The sequence below is a fragment of the Phaethon aethereus genome (genome assembly GCF_964289735.1).
Source record: "Phaethon aethereus genome assembly, chromosome: 2".
Classification (NCBI taxonomy): Eukaryota; Metazoa; Chordata; class Aves; order Phaethontiformes; family Phaethontidae; genus Phaethon; species Phaethon aethereus.
The window spans coordinates 119946421-119960401 of NC_138582.1; the positions used below are offsets into that span (position 1 = coordinate 119946421).

At 39.3% G+C, this 13981-nt stretch overlaps 1 protein-coding gene across 2 annotated transcripts in view; it reads right to left on the reverse strand.

The window, feature by feature from the left end:
- Window positions 1–13144, reverse strand: part of ARPP21 (cAMP regulated phosphoprotein 21) — a 106183-nt gene extending 93039 nt beyond the window's left edge. Inside the window, exons 1-8 of one of the 2 annotated variants that reach the window (XM_081996653.1) lie at window positions 12177–13144; window positions 11737–11778; window positions 11296–11337; window positions 10225–10314; window positions 5961–6111; window positions 4617–4695; window positions 3231–3290; window positions 2196–2336 (exon numbers count right to left, since the gene is read on the reverse strand). In XM_081996653.1, coding sequence (XP_081852779.1) covers window positions 2196–2336; window positions 3231–3290; window positions 4617–4695; window positions 5961–6111; window positions 10225–10314; window positions 11296–11337; window positions 11737–11778; window positions 12177–12344 — 773 coding nt within the window. In that variant the 5' untranslated portion in view covers window positions 12345–13144. The remainder of the gene's footprint in view (window positions 1–2195; window positions 2337–3230; window positions 3291–4616; window positions 4696–5960; window positions 6112–10224; window positions 10315–11295; window positions 11338–11736; window positions 11779–12176) is intronic. The other variant, XM_081996654.1, reaches the window with a different exon arrangement.
- Window positions 13145–13981: the final 837 nt, after the last annotated feature.

A 13981-nucleotide genomic window follows, 5' to 3' on the forward strand; every position in this document is an offset into this window, starting at 1 on the left:
CAAAACCCAAAAAACATACCATGCCATCTTCTCCAGTTATGAAAAGAAAGAGCTACTTCTACAAGGCTTTCTTTTACAGCAGTATCAAAATAATGTAAATAACACACTGGAAGCACCGTGATGGAATACGAGCTTCATATAAATTCAGTTACCTACCACCACGTTACCGCAGAAGGGAAGAAAAATCTGCAGCTTGTGTGGTGCTGGCAAAACGTCTGTACTCACAGTCGACAGAGGGGCAAAGCCCTGTACTTCTTTCTGGAGGATCTACGCAGGAATGGTGTCAGAACCAATTCATCCGGCTCCACGCCTCACCTCCAGCTTGCACGACCACAGCTGACAGGGTCATTCGACCCGTTAGCCCCCTGCAACGTCCTGCTGAGCTTGCCCACAGGGACGCCAGATCACGCCTGGTAACCAGGCTTGCTCGTTCATTCCCACCACACAAGCAGCCGCCGCTTCACCGGGGCACTCGGATAAAGTTTGCTGCTGAAGAAGTCTTCAGTGTCCTCCCCAGAAGTGCTGCGTAAGCATTTCCAACAGCGCTGCCAGTGCTACCCAGCCCTGCGACGCACCGCCGCACAACCCAGCACGGCATTGCCAGAAACGGATGCCATGTTCTCACATCATCAACTCAGCCAGGAGCAGGCAGTGCTGTGAGGAAAGACCTGTAGCGGCTGGTGCACTACAGAGGTGACACAGATGTGAAGGGAAAAGGGAGAACTGGAGAGAGAGAGCAATGCCTAAAAAGCATTCAAATACGACTGACTGTGTTTTGTGTAAGAGGAGACTAATTTTTTTTCTCATTTACAGCTCAGAAATGGACACCAGTTTGCTGCATACCCAGCTTTTGCTTATTTATACCCCAACGTAGGCCTTGCACAGGGGCAGGTATTACCAGACCCGGAGGCTAAGCCGTAGCAGCCCGAGTGTCAGTTTTATCAAGCCACTGTAACTCTAGTGACTTCTGCAAATTAGATTGTTAGTGCACTCTTTATTCAGACCTTTAAAAACTTTGATGTCTAAGTGTTGTTTTACAGATGCCCGAGTATCTCGGGGATAGCTCATAAAAAGAATCTCAAATAATTTGTCCATAATCTTAAATCTACTTTACACATGGAAGATTTTTAGGGCTCAGTAAAATCACAAATACCGATGTGTACGCTTCAGGTTTTGGTCTTGCAAAATTAGATAGTCCTTCCAGCCTTCCACAGGAGAAGCTAGTAACATTAAAAAAAACCCCAAACCTCTCTGCAACGGAGTCTAAGTAAATCACCTAACTACTGGATATGTAAATGAAATAAATGTTTTTATTTCTCCTACTAATTGACTACAAGAAGTACACAATTTTCAAATGGGGCTTTCCTGTTTCAATACCAGATACTAAAACTCCATTACCCAGTTGTAATTACTTCCTCTTCATTAAGTAATTTATAGGTAAAGAGGGAGAGGAAGGCTATGGTTCCATGGTTAATACAGACATGGCACTAGGGAGAACAAGTGATGCTGATTAGGCAAGGACACAGGACTGCATCTTTGCTGAATTAGCCAGGGAACTTTGTTTCGAGCTTTTGCCAGCTTTATACAGGTTCATGGAGGACAGCATAAGGAACGCCAGCAGAAGTTTAACCTGCCAGGAATTTAGCAACACGTTGAACCATCAGATGGAATTTATATCCCACAAAAACTCTGTGGTCAAACGTTGAGATCTGAAGAGAAAATAAAGTGTAACCAGGAGGGGAGAAGAGGAGGAAAAGGGAATTAATGGTGGCAGGTGGTAGAAGGGAACCAAATCCTAAATAATCAGGTTGGGCAGAAAATGACTCTTGAAGCAGGGAGAGCCAGAACAAGGGAAGAGACAATCTTTCAAATACGTTTGGGTTATTTAGGAATACAGCTGTATGGTATCAGGTGACATGTAAAGCACTAAGGACTCAGGGAAAGTAACATTCCAAGACACTGCGTTAAGTTTACAGCAAGAGACAAATTGGGTTGATTTCTCCTTATGCATCTTCATATCCTCAAATAACCCCACAATGCTAGCCCTGTCCTCCCTTCCCACCCTACAAAGTGATAAACAGCACCCATTCTTACTACAAATTAAAAAAAAAAAAAAAAAAATTGCCACGCAGTCATGGTACAAACCAGCTCTTGTGAGAGGGAACAAGGGAAAACACAAGAGTGTTGCTACTTACATTCTTGTATTGCTGGTCTTGTTGATAATTACAGATTTTCCAGTCTGATCCACATTGTGATCCATTCCAAAGTAAGCTGCCACTCTGTGCACTAACATCCTCTGATATGATGACATCTGAGGAAACTTTTTATAGTGATTGCTAGAAAAAAAGAAAACAAATGACAGCGACAATTACATTTCCCTCTGAGTTATAATGAAATTAAAATAGCAATACATTCGATAGTTCAGCGGACAGAAATCTAACTGAAAACTTCTCCTTTGCGCATTTACATATAAGTGTTTGCCACAAGAAGGCAGAAAAAAGAAAGGCATTATGTTTAGAGTTTCTAATAAGCATATTTCCATGGACTACACTGGGACAAACACAGCTCACGCTTCATGGTATCTACTGAGCATTCTGTATATCGGGAAGAACTCATCCCCCAACCCCACACACACACTCATGCTCCCTGCTCAAACAATCCTGCAGATTTGATGAGATACTGGCAACAGCTTTCTGCCTTTCTCCCCAAGGTGAGATGCAGGGCGATGCTGCAACGATCTAGTTTGGCAAGTACTTCTTTCTTCTCTCTCACTGACAAAATGCTTATTTCCCGTCAGCATAATTTCTTCCTATACTGCTAGTCCGACTCTTTAAAGCTGCAGAAACATTTTATTATTTATAGAACATGTGGTAGCAAGAATCCCTCCACCCAAATTCAGTTTTATTTTCCAATGTATTAGAATAATATAGTACACAGGGAAACCCATGAGGTAGCATATTTGATAATCTGCACTGAAAGCTTTGCTTATATTCTTGGACCTAAATGAGCGGAGCCAGTGCAATTATGACACAATGAAAAACAAAAGGTTTTCATTTGTATCTCCTGTATTTTAAGCAGTACCACCATATGTCAGGAAATAAAAGCCTGAGCTTGCAGCGTGCCAGTAACAGTGCTCAGGAGCACTGTGGTCCATATGAGCGCATCCCTTGCACAGCTCGCCTTGCTACATGCACACGTGACTTAATAACCCAGTGTGGAACTCTACTTACTTGTTGTCACTAATAAAATCAATAATTTCCTGTTCCATTTTCAAGAGTATCATTCTGTCCCTGTCAAAAAGAAATGCAAGTATTTGTAGCATCAACGACCAATAGACATTTTAGATGAAGAATGAATATATCAATGTTTGTAAGCCAATTTTGCAAGCGTTGTCAGCCACCTTGATTAAAAATGAAACGTGCCTTGCCCTGGCATGTCTGGAGAAGATTGCGGCCTGCTTTGCTGCACCTTCGCCAACATACGTGACAGATTTAGCTCTTCCTTGAGCTCAACTATGGCCTGAGAGTGCTTCCAGCCACGCCAGGCTGTGATCAATGCTTTGCATAGAAAGACTTTGACTGCTATGGATAGCTTTGGTCCTTTTTCACCCTTTTTTTTGATGGAAAATGAGATTTCTAGCTAAACTAGCTCTTTCATGAGAAAAGCTGCTACCCACAGAAATTTTCAACATTTTGTCCAAGACATATCTTCCACGAGGCATTGATCTGCAGGCAAGAAGACTGGGCACATCTAATCTAGTTAGAGAGCACAATGGAGAACAACGCCTTTGAACTATGGCTCCCAGGAGGCAATGCCGCAGCGTTTCTTAGTCAAAATGCTCTGTTTTCAAGTGGAAGGTCTCAGATGTTCCTTTTAACCCATCCTCTCTGGCCAAAAAAGTTCAAAAATTTCCCCAGCATATTTCCACACATACATTTTTTTCTAAGCTTGACAGAGTGCACCACTCCTTAGTTCGTTTGAACTTTCTCATTTTGTGCAGATAAAACAATTCAAGGACCTTCTGCCATCTATACAAGAGGTTATGCAAGCTGTTAGGTACCCAATTATTCTTAGTTCTCCTGTAATTGCAGAATTACGTGGTACCTGTTTAACAGATGCAATTGAAATGAACATCGAAAATCACAGTGTATAAAAATGTTACAGATCCTTCCTTAGACTTTAGAGGCAAATTTAACGATGAGATGAGCTTGCTGCTTCAAATCAAAACTATGGGAATACCGAGACCAGAATTTGGCACTGTGCACAGGATTTTAATTCTGTACAGCACTGCCAAAAGAAAGCTACTTTATATTCATATAGAAAGGTCCAACTGCAATGGTTATAATACACTACTGCCAACATCATGTACAGCTACATGCAAGAAGGTAAGGACAAAGACCAGATGTTGCAGAAAGTGAAATTAAGCAATGGGTGACTGAACAGTGGAGTAGAAGTTGATGACTTTCTACAGCTTTTTGCTCAGTTAACAGCTTACCTCCTATACGTTTTCCCTCATAACTATCTCCAGAACTAATAAAACAGTGTACAGTTACGGGAACTCGAAGATCACCAGCTCTAATTTCAGGAGTGCCGGCTCTAATGCAGAAAATACCTACCTGGGGTTATTCTTTAATGTGTTAATGAGAAACTCATGCAAGTCTATGCCTGTTGAGTCTGTATACTCTTGACTGCAATCTGAAAAAATAAAAACAAACACCCCTCCCTTTATTTCATTTCAACAGTTACAATTAAGCTATACTGTAAATCAAAATCCATTTTCCATCATCTATATGAAAGCATATGCTCTGAAAGAAAATATTCAATTGGAATTCAGCCAAGAAAGACCTATGCTTGGAAGCATCGGGTGGACGTTCATGGTTCCTCTATCCTATTCTACTGAGAACGCAGCACTAAAAATAGACACTGACAGAAACTGCTGGTCATTTGAAAAATCATAGGAAACCTTCAATGCCACTCAAGACCCTGCCACGTTCTTCCTTTAAGCTACTAAATAAAATTTTTAAAAATTAAAAGTTATATTCATCAGCATCTCTTTGCCTCACTTAATATATGCTGTACACACGACAAATGAGGCATTGTGCCAGTGGGAATTCTATTTGCATTAACAGACTGAAATCTGGTGACGCCTGAGAGTGGGTGTGTAATAGGGATGCGTGACAGTAGTCAGAATTCATTTTTCAGCACTGCTGTATCGCCTGACTCAAAAGTACACACAGATCCTCAAGCTGGCGTGAACTGTGAGAGCTCCATTGAAGCCAACTGACAATTCACACCAGCTGCGGATCCACACCCAGGTAGGCAATGATTATTCTTAACAGATTACACTGCAACTTTATACCATGTATTAATAAAAAGATTTAAAAAAAAAAAAAACGAAACAAAAAAACCAAACCAAATTTAGATACAGTATCTTTTCTGAAGAAGTCTTAGTAGGCGACAATAATAGACTGCAATGCAGGTTAAAGGTCATGGATGGATTTCCTTACAGCATTTAAGAGGAATTCTCCACGAGAGAGGGGCAATAGTGCACAGGATTACTCTCTGCTGCCTACACTGCACAAATCTCATGCCACTGTATTATCATTAATGGGCAAAATACTGTATCAGTCTTGCATTTATCTCATTATATAATCACGTGTATATTTACGTATACATGTGTTTATACCAACATGGTTAAGTATTCAGAAGAATGATTCTACATTAAATAAAATTAACCTCCAATACCAAACCTCAGTTTGGAAGCCTTCTTCACTTTCAAAGGCCGCTGTTTGCGTGAAAAACAGTGTCTCATGCATACGCATTTCAGGTTCTGAATTTTCTCAATGTATGAAAACAATTCTACTGTGTATTTATATGCAAATAAAGAAATGCATGCTTATAAAAACATACAATCCTTTTTATAACAGTAATTACAGCAATTTAAATATTTTTACGTTCACCTTTTGATAACATTCTGATCTTGCTCTTTTCACTGCCTTTATCTTTTTCTTTATTTTTATCCTTCTCTCTTTCTTTCTCCGAGTCATCTTTACTAGATTTATCTTCTTCTTGCAAGCTAGGAAAACTTGAAAGCTGTAGTTGGATTGATTCCTGTCAGGGAAAAAAAGAAAGATAAATTTAGGGGCAGATTCAGTAAGCTTTCCATGGCTTCCAACCTGCAGAGATGTGCGTTAAGCTCTGTGTAGCTAGAAGAGCTGAAGCCAGATACATTTCTTTCCTATTTGAAAAATTGTTTTTTTCCAGGAGAATGACGACAGCTGAGAGGCCAAATTCTAGTGCCAAGTGTATTTCTTCCCTAATAGTTGAATACTATAACTTTTAGTCTACCTATATTAAAGGCACTATATTATTCTACACTTTAGTAATTCTCAAGACTTGTCAGAACAGTGAAATACATTTTATATGGCCTTTCTTAAATAATTCTATAATTTAATCAGTATTACACGTTAAATGATGATTGATGGCTAGACATCTAAAAAAAAAATATAACTTTTTTTCCCCCTCACTAAACCTGCAGGCTCACATGAACAGTTTTGCACATGTAAGCGCAGTATCAGCTAGACTGAGCTTTCAGGCTCTGACAGTAGCAGAGTGCCAGCAAATCATAAACTCAGTTGTATACGAGAGCTTACTTACAAGAGTGCTCATCAGGCACTTTGTATCTAAAGACATATGCAAACATGCCTTTACTAAAAGGGGTGAAGTGTGCACTGTGATTTTCAAACAAGTTGTGGTAAGTGAACTTCTCCAAAGCATCACAAGTTTTATACTTCAGTATTTCAGAGACTACAAGTTCCTTTGAAAGCATGCTTCAGCTTTAAAAAGTTAACTAAAACTGAGAATTCAAGCTGTATTGCGTTTTCCAATTGGCTTTAAGGAACTTAGTATTCCCGACTTACAACATTACTTTATATTGGCTTCGTTTTAACAAAACACAAATTGTTTCCTTTTCAAGTTACCATGGCATAATTTATATATTTTAAGAAATACCAATCTGATTCTGTGATTCTGTGATAAAATTTAAGACAGGATACTTCTGTGTTCATATTCTTTTGAAGAAAAAAATGGCCAAACTAATACTATATGCTTAAGTAGTGTAAAAATGCACCTTTGAATTAAACTGTTGCAAAACTCCCTAGTAATGCAGTTTTCTTTAATAGAAGAGAGTCCTGCATGCCTGATAATTTTTTGGCATCATGTTAGTGAAAATCAAGTTCACCAAGACTGGAGAAAATCAGTTTCTTGAATGCTAGTAAATTCCCTTCCTTCACAATTTTTTAAAGAACACTAGCATACCAAAACATCAACACAAAACTTTAAAGTAAGGGGTTTGGGTTTTTTTTAAGCAACCAGACCATTATGAATTCAAAAGATGCTTTCAATAATTATTACAAATTTTAGGTTTCTGAATTTTTTGAAGACCTACAAATCAGCCACCACAACACATGTAAGACAAGATCCTAACAGAACAAGATATCAGCATAAACATGCCACAGTAAGACAGAAATTGAGTAATTTCTCAGCTTAATCCTTATCAACTTTTTGTGAAGTTCAAAATGTGGCACAAGGGACTTGAGATGAAAAGCACTACAAAAGAGAAACAAAGCCCTAGAGCCAAAATTTAACCTGAACTACCGTCCTTAATCCCTACTCTGTTCGTTTTGGCTGACAGTATTGCTGAAAAACTGAGCGTACAGGGGGAAAGAGCAGGAACTCCTGGTCATTCAGGATAAAGATACATAGAAAAATGTTTGCTAACCTGCTCAGTTGCACTCGGCTAACGTTACGCCTGCTTTCTTTCACTTCAAATGGCAGTTCGATTTCTCATTCAAACAACAAACTTTGGACCAACCACTGCCAAAGGACCCCAAAGGGTAACTCTGATTCCCTGCGCTGCTAGCTTTCCAAAACAGGAGAAAAATGTAACTGGCCATGCTGTTCCCAGGACATAAATCCTAAGCTTCACAGTGGTTGTTACAATGCACTCATGAAAAGAAAGATGACAGACTTCACACATAAGCACACATATGAACATACAGGAGATTCTTACATGTAACATAATACTTCTATATTTGCACTAGAAGAAACACACAAAAGGGCTGTAGAGGTGCGAAAGCAAGCTACTGCACATTTTCTTAGATTTTTATTGATTTTTCTCAATAATAAAATACAGTGTTAATAAATACATCGATACAAGATTTAGTATAGTGAACAACAAAATAAATGTTCAAATTGCAGTAATACACTTCTTGGTCAATAGTATAACATTAAAGGCAACATTCCTTTTAAGTAAGGACATAGTGAACTATCAGGTAAGCGTTCAAGATCAAGTAATACAGGTAAACAAGTTTTTTCCCTATACAGGAAAATGAAGGCAAGTATTCAAATATAAATACAAACATCAAGTCTGCAGTACAATCCATAGTCAGTAGTTCTGGCAATGTACCATACATTCTCTGGTAATTAATTCCCTGTGCTTTGTAAACCATTAAGATAAAATAATAATCTTAAAAAAAAAAAACCAAAAACAAAAAACAAACCCACACCAAAAATAAGCTTTTTCTCCTCTAAAGTGAAAGCAAAGCAATTCGGTTGGCAGAAAACTTCCCATATCCTTCAGCCAGTCCAAGGAGGAGCCTGCAGGTCCAGCTTTCCATGGCAAAGCTGAGCCGCGTTCATTAGTAAAAGGTCAGCAAGAGCAAAAGTGCAATTCCTATCTAATTAATTAAGCCATGTCCTTAGGAAATGGATGCCGGGGTCCAGGGAGGCACTTCATCTCCCAGAAATGTTTCAATACGGTCAAAGAAATCTTTGCCGCAGCTGGTCAAAGTCAGGTAAGACCAGAGGCTGTGTGTAACGGGAACCCCTCCTCTGCCTGGCATCGGGGTGCAATCCGGACAGGGATTTTACCTCAAAACCTGTCAGTCTCTCTGACGTTTAATACAGGTCCTGTGCAGTACATTATAAACTACCACGCAATGCTTAATACAATCTCTTGATATCGTTCTCCTTTTCATTCGCCATTAAACAACAGAAAATACAAATGAAAGCAGAACAAAAGCCACGCCTCTCGAGTACCGCGAGTTAAGCAGAAAGCATATACCTACAACGGAACAACTGATAAAATAACCTGCCCGACTACTGCGTTCGCATCATTGTAGAGCAGTAGAACATGTAGACGTCCCCCTGCTAAACAACTTGGTTTTTGGTCTTTCAAAAAAGATTAAAAAAAATAGAAAAAGCTCTCCATACTTATGAGCTAAGAGGAGAGCTGGATCTGTTTCGTTTCAAGTCAATAGAGGAAACGGTGAGAAAGTACACTTAAATATGATTTTTTTTGTGCTAAGATCACAGGAAGTCACTTCCTCAAGCTCTCTTGATGGCTGATCCGATTTGCGCATAAACATCTCATAAATTACAGGCAGTGCTCATGATATTTTGGGTTTGGGTTATTTTGGGGGTTTTTTGGTTTTGTTTTTTTTAAGACTTGCTTTTACCAGGCAAGCAAAGAAGAATACTTGAGGTTTTTACTGTTGCTTTTTGGGGTATTTTTTGAAGTTAATCTATAAGGACTGCCACCAGTGTTACTGTGCGAGGTGAGGGGTGCAGGGGACAGAGCTCTACCAGCTGCTGGGAATACAACACTACCAGTACAAAGTCAAATACACACTTTTTAATACCGGAAAATCTACAACAAGAGTTTAGAAAATGAATGCCACTCAGCAGGAGGCATCCTTGGCTCTACCAAGGTATTTTAGAGAGCAAAGGACCTGTGAATTTTACGTGAAGGGGGACACTGATATGAACTGGAGTCTCAGAGGAACCAGAAACCAGAGCATATTCATAACTCTATCTGGTGCAGCCTCGAAAGAGATAGCCTTAGAGAAAAGAACATATTAATATTCTTTTTGATTGTTACTATTTTTTAAATTTTAAAATCTGAATTCTTTTGAATTCTTTTCCGTTTGCTGAAATTTTCAGGGGGTCTGAAAAAAAAGCAAACAACACCCTGTGATACAGTATAAAACTAGTATTTCAAAATAAAGTTCACGCTAAACCAGATAACTTCATAAAAACGTGTTCATTGTCGGATGTAATTTTTCCCCCAAGAAAGACATTGTTAAATGCCCAATTAAGTAACATAATCATGCAACTGAACATGGAAGTCAACCATGCAGCTAACAGCAATAACTGCAAGTGTACCTGATTATCATGAAGATTTTCTGCTCCCGGGCGAGGAGATGACTCTTCACACACAGCAAGACTCCGGACAAGTTTTCCTTTAGCTCCTGACTGAGTAAGAGAAAAAGAAAGCAAAACAGAGAACACTACTACTGACCCCCAGTCACATAAGCTGCACACATCCGCTGTCCCTAAACATCCCCAAGAACTACTGCCTACACCTAGGCAGCAAAATCCTGTCTGCCTTCAATGCAGATAGAAAGGGATTCTAAGCAACGAGCCACTTGCCACACAGGGGAGGTGGTAGGTTTCTTCTTGCTTTTAATAATTTCTGATACAGTTCACCTACTACCACCAAAAATCGTAACAGCAAGAGAATAGATAATCCCATACTGAAGCTAATTTAACAGAGTTAATCTTTGAGTTTCCTTCTGTCGCTTGAGGTTTTTTGCTTTTTTTTTTCTGTTTGTTTGTTTTTTCTTTTTCCACCCTCTCTCTTCTTCCAGTGGTATCGTATCCAAGGAACACAGACAGTAAAATGCGCAAGTTTTATGGATTTGCACTTGGAAGATTAAGAGAAGGTTTTGGGTTGGGGCTGGGGGAAGGGTTTGTTGTTTTTCTGTTGGGTTTTTTTGTTGTTGTTTCGGGGTTTTTTAATGGGTTTTTTGTTGTTTTGTTCCTACAAGCTCTTTTTATTTACTCTAGGCAGCTAGTCAGTCTCAGATTTTTTTTTATGTCAAGATGAGTCCATTAAAATAAAATTCAAACAAAAACGTTAACTACTAAAGCAAAAGGAATGAACTTTTTCCTTCCCCAGTGGTGCACACAAGCACACAGGCAAACAGAAGCACACAGGGACCCCAGCAGCATAAAAGTATGATGGATAAATAACGGGCAACCTGACACGTTTTACCTCTGCTTTGTGCAACAGGATTATGGGGTAAGTGGGGCGGGGGCGAAAAACCCACAAACAAAAAAACGCCAACCACCACACAAGTGATGAAAGGCCATAGTTTCAATTGCAGACAGACAGTTGATTGAAATTCTTTACCCTACCGCGACCTGCAATTCCAAGCAGAGATGGACCCTTACCTTGGATCTCTTTTTCTGCTGGTTCTGATTTGCACCTCGTTTCTGGGTATAGCAAAAAAGAGAAGCAGTTATCACTTCAGTGGAAAAAGTGCATGACAAGCATTACCAATAACTAAAGAGATTAAATCAGTCTGAAAATATTTTAATCAGTTGCTGACTGCAAAAAACAACTTCCCCAAGCCCAGTCTGGAAAGCAGGGAAAACCAAGAATCATCTCTGCTCACTTTATTCACTTTAAGAACAGGTATAAACAACAAAAACACACTGCACAGTGTTCTGTAATTTTGCATATAAGGAAAAACGTAAGAAAAGGCATACTTAAGTAAATGCTCCCCCTCTCCAAACTCCTCTTAAATTGTAGTGTCCCCCTTTATTTTTATATTCGATTGAGCAAAAACGATTAAAACCCCCTCATCCGATAAAGTCTTCTTATCAAATTACCTTCTTAGGCTTTGCATAACAACTTTTTGTTGGCAGTAACACCTACAAACCAAACCACACATTAAGTAATTATACATTAGTATTACCTGTAAATTCATGAGATCAAGGTAGTTTTCTAAATCCCCAAAGAGGGAAAACAGTCAAATATTTCACCAAGCTTTAATACAGACATCTAGGAATTAACTTCTCAGGAAAATTAATTACATGGACAGCAGCCTAAAGAGCTTGAAAGGTATAACAAATAACAGCGTTTTATTTTATACAGAGAAAAAAGGACCCAAAATTAAACAAACAAAAAAACAAAAAGCAAAAACAAAACAAAAGGTCTCAAAATTATGAGAGAAAAAAATAGGGAAGCGTGGGCAATGAAAGATCACAGAAATGGGAAGGCAATGGTAACACAATGGTATTAATGCGCCCATTCACTAATCCTGTCTTACCTGCAGCTCTGTCTTGGCATCGCTCAGCTTCTCCTCCTTCTCCTCTACTTCCGAGCTTTCAGATTTATTAAGGATACAGTGGTCCAGGTTCGCTTCAGAGATAGCAGTCTCCTGCTCTTTCGCAGCTTCCTCTGCTGTCTCCTGGTTCAATTTACCTTGCTCAGACATTCTTCCAGACAGAAATTAAAATAACAAGATTTGGTGACCTGAAAGGTCAAGATATCACAACACAAACACACACACAAAAAAACACTGGAGGTGAATTTTTTTTTTTTAGTTCCCAAGTAATTTCATTTCTTTTGATAAACAAACCAAAACATGCTTCCAGGAGTGGAAAGCTGTGTATGGTTCCAGCTGAAGAGATGCACTGAATTGACAATACTGGATAAGAGCAGAATTGTGTCAGGTTAAACAAGAAGAGGTGCAATCTACACAGCCTTGGTGGAGAGCAGATTTAAGGTAAGGAGTCACAGCCCAGTCCTGGTACTGCAGAGGTGCAGGCAGGGAGGGACGGTGAGGGACTCAGCAGCACCAGGCAGGAACGACCCATTCAGACTTCCAGGTCTCTGGCGTCTCAGCGCTGCCCTCCTCTAAATGTTCTGCCACTTCCCCCCCCTCCCCTTTTTTTTTTTTTTTTTAAGAGAAAAAGAATAGCCAAACAAACAAAACAGAAACAAAAACCAAGAATGAGCAAAATCACAGTTTTTAGCACTCAATCATGGTTTTTGTACGATGCAGAAGCCCATGGTGCTCATTATCAGTTTAAAAATTATATATATATTTGAAGAGGCAATAATTCAATATAACTATGAAATCTAAATTTGGCAATAAAGCTCTCAGGGTCAACGTTTGCAGGCATCAAACTGACAGCTCCATTATTAAAATCATAAGCCTCTTCTCAAACCCCATGTCACTCTCCCCAGCACTATGCAAATCCTACAGGAAGCTCTTGGCAGGTATTTCTAACGAAGATATCTTAACTGAACTGCATTTACTCGCAGCTCACAATGGGTTGTTGTACAGAAGCTTTAAAGGCTTTTCAAAGTTAAAGCCTATTATTTTCTCTCTCTTTCTCTCTCCGCCCCCCCCCCCAGCTCCCTCTCCAAGCCTCCCCCACTGATCAATTGTCAAATGAGACTCATGAATAATTTAACTTTTCTTTCCCCATCCACTTGGCTTAAGTATCGTCAGGAAAAACAACTGCGGTTGAGAAAAGGAGTTATTTCAGAAAGGGTCTTTTGCAATAACTTGCCGCTTCTCAACAATGAAACGGCAGCTATTAAGCAAAACCACACTTTACCGTGTTTCTTTTTACAGCTTGTAATTAACATTCAACAGGTCTGATACGACTTACCTTCATTTTTTAAGCTAAGTTTTAAGTGAAAAAATAAGACCTACTGAGTTTTAAAAACTTACTTCTTCCAATTTTTGCTTTTGTTTTGACACTGTAAGCAAATAAAATAAAAAAGCCCTTCCCCACATAGTCTTGCCGTTTGAGGAGGATTGTGGATTTCACAAAAAACGAAGCTACAAGGTTCATAAATAAACAAACTGGAATACGAAGCTCACAGACTAGCTGACAGTAAGCCAATTCAAGCTTTGGGGTGTTCTCATTCCTCCCACCGCCCTCCCCAGGAAGTCCCATGGAATTGGATAATTCCGCAGTTACAACTGAAACTTGAAGTGCTTTTCTAAAAATTCAAAACGCAATGAATGGCAAGACCTGAAACTAGTCTGCTAACCCTTAAATTGTTGATGTAAATCCTTAAAAAATGCACATGCATGCACAAGTTCTTCACGGGCAT